Raw genomic sequence first — 9374 nt, forward strand, 5'->3', positions numbered from 1 at the left:
ACAACTAGGTTGCACCATCCATTTCCAGAATATTTTTTTCATCTTCACAAACTAAAACTTTATACATATTCAGCAATGCTTACTGTCCTGTCTCTCCAGTGGCTGACAATCATTATTACTACTTTGTAGCTATATGAACCTGCCTATACTTCACACACACACAAAACATGCAGTATGTTTTTTTATGTCTGATTTACTTAACACATTGTTTTCTAAGTTTGTCCATATTATAGCATGTGTCCAGATTCCAACCCTTTAAAGCTGAGTAATACTCTATTTTATATAAACACTATGCTGCACTTACCTATCCAATTACTGATAGGCATCTGGCTGTTTCTTCCTTTTGGTGATTGAGTAATGCTGCTGAAAATTTCATATACAAATACCTGTTGGGAGTCTCTACTTTCAATGCATAATAAAAGCTAATGGAAGAGTTTTAAGAGAGTTAATTTGGAATACTGAAGTCTAATTAACTAAGATCTACAAGGTGGTCAATGAACTCTGCAACTTGAGTAATTTCTGAACAGTGAGAAGAGCAGAATGTAAACTCTTGAGAATAAGTGGAGGTAAAGAAGTAGAACATGTGATTTTAAGCTATTATTTCAGAAAACCTAGAAATAAACAGGAAAAAAAAAAGCTGAATGGACCTATGCCCTAGAGTTTTTTTGTCTTTAGATATAGGAGAAATACCTTTGTAGGAAGAAAAAACAATCAATGGATACAAACAAGGTTTCAAGACGAAAGACCAAATGATACAGAAAGATTAGTCATGGGGAAATAGAAGGGTCACCTCCTGTTCAAAGAAAGAAGCCAGAGGATGAGCCCGGTGCAGACATCAACTCCAGCAAGAATGCCTGAGTTGCAAGTTGTGTTGTGGTGGCAGCGGCTCCAGAGGAAGAGAATGAAAAAGAAAAAGGAAAGTCGATCCTTTCTACAGCTGACCATATAACTGCCTTTTGATGCTAATGCTTCTGGAAGAACCTTGAATGTCCAGGGACTTTCCAACCCTGCTGCTCATAATCTTCAATCCTCTTCTGATCACTTTAGAACCTGGATTGCCAGGGACCTGGATACACTGGAGCATGTGTACCCAAGAGTACATGTATCCATCTGATACTACTCCTGAGTAAGGCTCCATTCTGGTGTCAAATGTTGACATGAGGACTGACTCTTAATGAAACCATTGCTAACCAGGGCAAGGCTATGCTGTTAGTAGGTGAACAACAACAGCCAAACAGTAATAATCAATAAACTGATGTCAAAAGATGATCCTGCAAGTCACATGACCAAAAGTCTGATCTTTTCTTCTGCAAGCACACCCCTGATATTTCAGGTACTGGCTTTATGGTACTGCTCACTGAAGCCAAGTTTGTGATGCACCATGGGAGGCTCACAGCACAACTTTACTCATGTGATATGTTCACTAAATCTCATCTGAACTTCCATTACCATAAAATATTCCTGGCATGTCTCCCATCAGGTCTGTTATTCGCTGCCAGACTATGTCACTGCTTGGATTGGGATGTAAAATCGTAAATTGTGGAGAAACACAAAGTGTACCTAAGGTTCCACAAGTCTCAATACTATTTAAAATAAGCCTGTGAACATGGAAAAAAAAAAAAAAGTCACAAACTAGAACTATAAGGAGACTTTGATTATTTCTAAGTTCCTTTTTACCTTTTAGTCCAACTATAACCCCCAGATGAAACAAACAAGGTCACGTGACTCAAGTATACAATACCAGTGTCAACTGTGATTATAATATTGACATGCCTATACTACTACTGTGGCCTTCGTTTAAAAACTTAAAAAAAAAACTTAAAACATAGACCAAAGCCCAAATGTCTTCTTACCATTAGTAGGTTATATTAAAGGTACATTAAGCCTCATATTGGATCATTTTCTTAGAAGCAAGACACAAAAGAACAGCATCAGGGCTTGGAATACAGTTCAATGGTAGAATATTTGCCTAGCACATGTGAGGCACTGGGTTTAACGCTTCTCAAAATACAACGAACAAATACATAAGCACTAAATGAGAGTTGCAAGAAAATTAATGAAATGTTCAATTATTTCCACACAAAAAATGAGGTCAAAATGAAAACAAAAGTTTTTGTAATAATTTATGTGATCTTTAGGATTGCTTGTTGGATCAAAGTCTCAATAATCTTATAATTTCTTTAATAATAATAGCATATTTGCTATGCTAATGAGTAACTATAGGAGCCCCAAGACGGTTTCTAGGTGGAAGTTGTTCACCACAAAGACCAACATGAGACTTAAGGTTTGAGACTTCGAGAGTTTCATTTCCAGGGGGAAAGGAAGCTAAAGACTGGGTTTAATCGTAGCTTTTTGCAATTAAGTCCCAATAAAAACTATGAATACTAAAGCCCAACTAAGGAAGCTGGAATTTATTGATATGCACGGAGGGAGGGAGGGAGGGGGGGAGGGAGAGGGGGGGGGGGGGGGGGGAGGGAGAGGGAGGGAGAGAGAGAAACACAAGAATTGTGTTTGGAATTGTCTAATTCCATAAGAAGGCATAAGAATTCTGCATTTCCTCCCAGGCCTTGTTCTGTGTGTCTCTTCACTGGATCATTTTCCTGATCTGTATCTGTGATAAAAAAATTCTTATCATTAGTACTACACCTGAGGGAGTTGGGGGACTTCCAAAATACAGCTAGTTGGTTCAGTCAAAATTGTGGATGACCTGCAGCTCTGTGAACTACACTTAGTATTTAAAATAAAGGTAATTTTGTAGAGGACTAAGCACTTAACTTCCTGAATTTGTTTTGTGTTCGGTTTGTTTTTGAGACAAAGTTTCACTATGCAGTTTAGGCTGGCCTTGAACTGACAGCTATCTGCAGGCCTCAGCTTCCCGAGTGCTGAGATTACAGGCATGTACCAGCACACTCAGTCTAATTTATGGAGTTTGATACCAACTCCTAGTTACTATCAGAAATGCAATTGCTTGTTCTCAATTGGGAATGAAACAAAAGCTTTTAAATGAATTAAGTAGTACCTGTTAAATGATGCTACGAAAGCTCTTGGACAATTCACTCATCAAAGTTAGGCTCTTATTATAAATAATAAGAAGGCCCATTCACTTACAAAACATCCATGTTTCTTGTACTTTAATCAAGGGGAAAAAAATTCTTGAAAAGGGACCAAAGTCTATTCACCTCTCACAGTTAACCATGAAGGACTTTGAAGAAATTATATGTGGCCCTTCTGATCCTATTAATCTCAGGTTTTAAAAGGGCCATGTGTATAATCTGGTCCTATTTTGAGAAAACAGTGCATTTTCCATCAAACAACTAAAGAGTAACATTTTTCACTGATTTCTAAAGAGGCAGACCAGCTTGCATTTCCTTTTCTACTAGTATGGCTTGTTATACCTTAGCTAATAAAAAGATAGCTTTTATTGATTCAAAGATCTTTGATTAATGGGGTTGGGGGTAGAGCACTTGCTTAGCAAATGTGAAATTCTAGGTTCAATTACCAACACTGCAAAAGAAAAAAGACTTCTTATTAAATATAGCACATTTCAGAAATAATGCACTTACTCTTTTACACATTACAGAAATACTGAATTTCTTTGTCAAGTTAGTCCTAGAACAAACTATAATCAAATCTTAAGAAAAAATTTTGGATCAACTAATCACCCAGTATTTGATAATAGAGATGCCACAAAGTCAAGAACTCTGCTACTACTTTGAGAATTTTCTAACTGAGAAGATAAAATACTTACATGGAATAACTCAATCTCCTAAGCAACTTATTTTTAAGTTTCAAAGAATACAGACTGAGTACACAAGGGCCAATTAATGTAATCAGGAATCAATGAGAAATTATTGAACATTTAGTTTTCCATTTAATATAAAGCTTTACATAGCTTTACAAGATAATTTATCGCATCTCATGCCTCAGTAAAGTTTTCTGTATGTAACTATGACACAACCAACGCCAGTGGCCTATGCCTGTAGTCCTATTCCTGGGAGGCTGAGGGGATAGGAACACATGAGCACAGGAGTTCAAGACCAGCCTCAGCAACATAACAAGAACTGTGTCTAAAAAACAAACAAACAAACAAACAAACAAACAAAAAAACAAAAAACCAAACAAAATAAATAAAATGAATCTTAGTCTTTATAATTTGCAGGTAGCAGTGTCTACATATAAACTTCAGCTCATATCTGACATTTTTATTTGCCAGAGAATGGATTAAATGGATATCACAAAAATGAAGAATCATGAAGAAGCCATAGAGAGCAAAGAAATGTTAAGATTTAAAAATAACTTGTCTATTCAAGTACACAGCACAGAATCACAAAAAGATTTCATCTTTCTAAGAGGAATTATTACTGATAAACCATAACAGCTTTAATCAGTCTTATAAAAATACTCCTAAAATATAGAAAATGTCATTAAGTCTCAAACAAAATTTGTTTATGGAAATGGCTCAGTGGAATACACGCTTCCCTGGCAAGCACAAGGGCCTGAGTTCAATCCCCAGTTCCTCAAAAAAAAAAAAAAAAAAAAAGGTTTATTACAAATATAGCTTACTGTAAATGAAGGAAAACAAAGACATTGATAGTGAAGGAATGCTGGTAACTAGAAAGGCTATAAATGTAAGTTATGAAGTATTTCTAGCTAAGCACAGCACATGCTTGTAATCCCAACACTTGGGAGGCAAGGGCTGAGGATCACTGTGGATTTAAGGTTAGCCGATGATATACAGTGAATTCAAAACCAGCCTGTATTATACTGCAAGGTTCTGTCTCATAAAATAAAACAAAATTTGAATATTTACTCATAAAAAAATACTACATAGGAAGGAAACTACGTAATCACCATTTTTCTTACTATTAAGTGAAGTGGTAACTAGAAAGATAAGAACTTAAAAGAAATAGAAATTCTTTAGTTGAACACAGAAGCTATAGGCCATTTGCCAATAGCACGGGACAAAATAAACAAAAAATAAAAGCTTAATTTTAATAAAGACATCACATTTAAAGAAAAAAGAAATAAGACATGCTGCTTATCAATACATCCTTGTGTCATAATTACTAGTAGAAATTTATTACACTTAAGAAAGTCCAATACAAAAAAATTTATGGGTCAGTTTTTTTAATGTAGGAATATGTCATGTTTACCTTTTCACGGGTCACATTCAAAGTTTATATTGTAAAATTAGAAATACGATGTTCTGAGTTCTTTCAAAAAGACAAGTTCATAATTTAACATCCCAAAATTTTAAATAAAAGAGAAAAAAATTTAAATAAATGAGAAAAGCAAATTAAGATAATAAAAAATGTTTTCCATATGTTATTTAGTGTTGCAATACAACAACTGGCAATAAGGTAAGATTCTTACCATAAGGTTATCTACTGGCTAAGTTTTTTTTTGGAGTGATTGCTTTCTCAGTTAATAGAGAAAAACACATAGTTTACGCACAAAGAAATACTGAGCGTACATACTAACCTGGCCTAGTCCAGGCATACCTCCTCCAAGTCTAAGAAGTCTGTCCATATTTCTACAAAACAGAAACAAAGAAAAACGTTCCTAAGTACAAAAGTGTTTACTCAATTGCTATCTATATAATTCACCTTCAGTCACTCAGTATGTCAAAAATATTGGTGGTAATTACAACACAACATCAGACTTCCTGTTAATTAACACCACATATTAATTCAAGAAGCTGTCTTCCATGCTAATTAACAGACCTTATTTTACTGCTTTGGTTTTGGGTTATCCCCAGTTTTAAAGACAAGCAATCTTAGCATACTTTCAAAACTTTGCTATCATTAAGTTAATTATATTTGCTTATTGTTATCTAATATAGTACCTGAATGAGGAATAAGTGCCTGAAATGCTTATCATATGTATGATTGAATTTCCTTCAATTTGTCCAGAGTGTACAAATAAAAATCCTCACTTTTAAATTAAATTTTAACATCCTCATTAGTAAGTTCTGTGCTAATTAACTTACAGCTTGTCAGTTATCATCAAAACTACATGTGAAAGACATTGTGAGCAGATTATAGATCTCTGAATTAGCATCAAAGGCTTTTTCAAATGAACTCATTATACTAAAAGAAATACTATAGAGTAAACATTAAATGCATTAAGACAGCGTTTTAGAATCTTAACTAGGTATTTTCTGTAATTTTAGATGTTATACAGATATATATCTTCACCAAGAAAATTCAGGTACTATTCTCAATTACAATTGATAGACAATTAACTTTGAAATATATATAAGAATGAGACAATCAGAAAAGAAATAAAGAAAAGATACAGCAAGCAAACTTACTCAGCCTCAGATGCACAAAAAATAACCAAATTATAAAAATTGTCCTGGATTTGATCCCCAGCACTACAAACAACAAATAATGTTAAATAAAACTAAAGATTAATAGGCATATGAATAAGTATTTAAGGAATGAAAACAAAGCATTTTTCTACTTGAAAAAAGTTACTATGCCTTAAAATTCTCCTTCCAAGTACATGCTTTAGGAAAATGTTATTGACTTAAATTATATTTAAATTAACTGCTAGAGCCAGCCAAATAGCTCAGCAGATTTAAAGCACCTGCAAGCAGGAGCAGGGGTCAGGGGTTTGATCCCTGGGCCTGCCATGCCAGCCCCACACTGAGATGGCAACTGAGACTGGGCGTGTTGGCACATGCCTGTAATCTCAGCTCTTGGGAGGCTGTAAACAGGCAGAATCACTATGAGTCAAATCTAGTAGTGAGACCCTCAACATCCTGTAGACCCCTTCCCTAAAATATACACACAAAAAAATTGAGTAATAAAATAACTGCTAATCAGTGATTTGTACATGTAGTCAGAACTGTTATACAAACTAAAAACTCAGTAATGTACTTATATCCTTTCATTTCCACCTGTTCTTATTAAATCAGTAATAATAAATCTCGCTAATACTTAACTATAAAAATACCACAAACATTATTCAAATACATACAGAGATGCAAAGATAATACAGCTGCAAATTCACAAAGTAAAAACATTCAGTAACTATTACCTAGAGAGTGCTATCTATACCTTAGCTTCTCAAGCTCCTGTCTAGTCTCTACTACTCTGCAAATGTGGGATTCCAACTTCTAACAACATGGAGTAGTTTTGTTGTTTAGTTTTTGAAACAGAGTTTTGCTATGTAGTTCAGGCTAGCTTTGAATTCCCTTTGTAGGCTATCTTAGTCTCAAACTTGTAGCAATCTTCCTGCCTCAGCCTCCCAAGTGCTAGGATTACAGGTGGGTGTTACCCTGCATGGCCAGAATCATATATTTCTTTTTTTTTTTTTAATTTTACTGAGAAATAAATAGCAATAGGACAGTTTCAAAACTGATTAATAGGATAGTTTCAATCATTAATACATTGTTATCTTCTTAGTAGTTATCCATAGTACAAGATGCAGACAGGATATCCTGTCCAAACACTATTAGTACAAATCTTTCAACTATTCTGCATATACAGATTCAAAATTGTTCTTCCTTTGTATCCCCTTTGTTTAGTCCTATCAGAAATGGGTATTCCATTGACATATTTCTTGTGTCTGGCTTATTTCACTCAACTTTTGTTGGACTCATAAGAGATAAACTCATTTTTAAAAAGGAAAAGGCAAGAAAATTTGACAGTCCAGACAAAATTTCCACTTTACAAACTTAATTCATCCTCCTAATAACATTTACAAACAAAATCTCCAACACATTCTTACTAAAATTCCTCAATTCAAATATGGCATTCAATATGTAGCCTTTTAAAGGCTATAGACTGAAAAAAATCATGTATATTTTTAAATATTAAAGACTTTTTCTCAAGAAGAGATTATTGAAAAAGAAAAAAAATTCTTCTGGAACATCATAAGCATAAAGAACCAACAGAAAAAAAATCAATATAGAATATACCTCTATTCTAGGCCAAAGCTGATTCTCAGCTGTGCTCATTTGATCTACTCCCTCTGTGTTGTTTCTAGTGTCTTTACACAGACTCCAGATGCTCTGAATATACATGAGCAATGTGGGGAGCAGAGGAAAAAAATCTGGCAGGTCAAACTGTGTTTTTAGCAAAACGAGATGTCTCACCAAACAGGAAAAAATACTGAACAAATTAAAACATTTAAGATAAGATGATCACACTTAATAAAAATACCAAGATTTGCAAATGAAATATAGTGGTAAATACTCCAAACACTTTTTAAAATCCAATTCTACCTAATCTGAAGTCTGTTAAAAATAATACATTTTTCATAGCATTTATCATACTTAAAAATAAAATACACTCTTGAACCTCACCTGTTCAGTAACTGTAATGCTTCTGTTAAGCTTCAACTTGTCAGGTTTAACAAATTTCTTCTTATCTCAAACTTGCTAATTCTGGCAGGTATAAATTTTCCAAATATTTTTTGTCTCTTAAAAAAAAGAATAAATGAGATACAATTATTTCAAGAATTAAAGAGGACTTTTTAATACCAAAATCTTAGGAACAAAGTATCTAAAAATGAAATAGAAATCAACACTGATGGGGGTGCTGCACCTTAGGCATGCTAGGTAAGCATCCTTACTACTCACCTATCTTGTCAACCTTAAAATTGATTTTGACAGTAGACAATGATTCACCATCTCAGGCAAGTACAGTGCATAGTGATTAACACTATTCCCAAATTCTGTCTGTGTACTTCATTTTCAAGCACTTTGAAAACTGACATTTTATGACTTTTAGTTTTTCTAGAAGTCTCAAAAAACACAATTTACTTTTTAAAAAGAACAGAACTTATACTACTATGCAATTAATAATACTATTTATACATTATTACAAATATATGATGTATTATGGGATCTTAGCAATGTTATTTTTCCTGTAGCTTGAAATTGTGTTATTCGTCTTCCTTGGAATTAGTCTATTATTTGCTAAGTTTTCACAACTATGCCCCCTCCAAGAGTAACAAGAAAATAGAAGAATGCTAAGAACTATATAAAACAATGGAGTTGTGAAACAACCTATAGCAGCTGCATCATCCTTAGGTTTTTACTATGTTGCCCAAAGTTCTGACTGATCTTTCAAAATAGACATAAAAAAAAAAAAAAAAAAAAAATCCGAGAGACCATTGTATTCTATAAGCTTTTAAGAGACCCACTTGAGAATTCAGAATTTTTCATTTTTCACTCATAATGTGAAGAAAGGGAGAAAAGCTAACCGAGAAAAAAGTTTTAAACTTAGGGAGGTGAATGGAAAGAAAGAGGTAATACTCCAGTCTCTAATAATGACAGTAAAATTGATGGTACATCCCAGTGTAACTTTGGTGCTATTGACATTAAGAAGTAGTGAGTTTTTGTTGGGGGAAGAGAACTCTCG

The 9374-nt window shown here is 33.9% G+C and overlaps 1 protein-coding gene across 1 annotated transcript in view; it reads right to left on the reverse strand.

Annotated features, from left to right (window-relative positions):
* Psmd14 (proteasome 26S subunit, non-ATPase 14) overlaps nucleotides 1-8430 on the reverse strand; it is a 99303-nt gene extending 90873 nt beyond the window's left edge. The window contains exons 1-2 of the mRNA XM_004629884.2: nucleotides 8315-8430; nucleotides 5482-5533 (exon numbers count right to left, since the gene is read on the reverse strand). Coding sequence (XP_004629941.1) covers nucleotides 5482-5529 — 48 coding nt within the window. The 5' untranslated portion in view covers nucleotides 5530-5533; nucleotides 8315-8430. The remainder of the gene's footprint in view (nucleotides 1-5481; nucleotides 5534-8314) is intronic.
* Nucleotides 8431-9374: the final 944 nt, after the last annotated feature.

This window comes from Octodon degus, unplaced genomic scaffold (genome assembly GCF_000260255.1).
Source record: "Octodon degus isolate 3935 unplaced genomic scaffold, OctDeg1.0 scaffold00032, whole genome shotgun sequence".
NCBI classification, from domain to species: Eukaryota; Metazoa; Chordata; class Mammalia; order Rodentia; family Octodontidae; genus Octodon; species Octodon degus.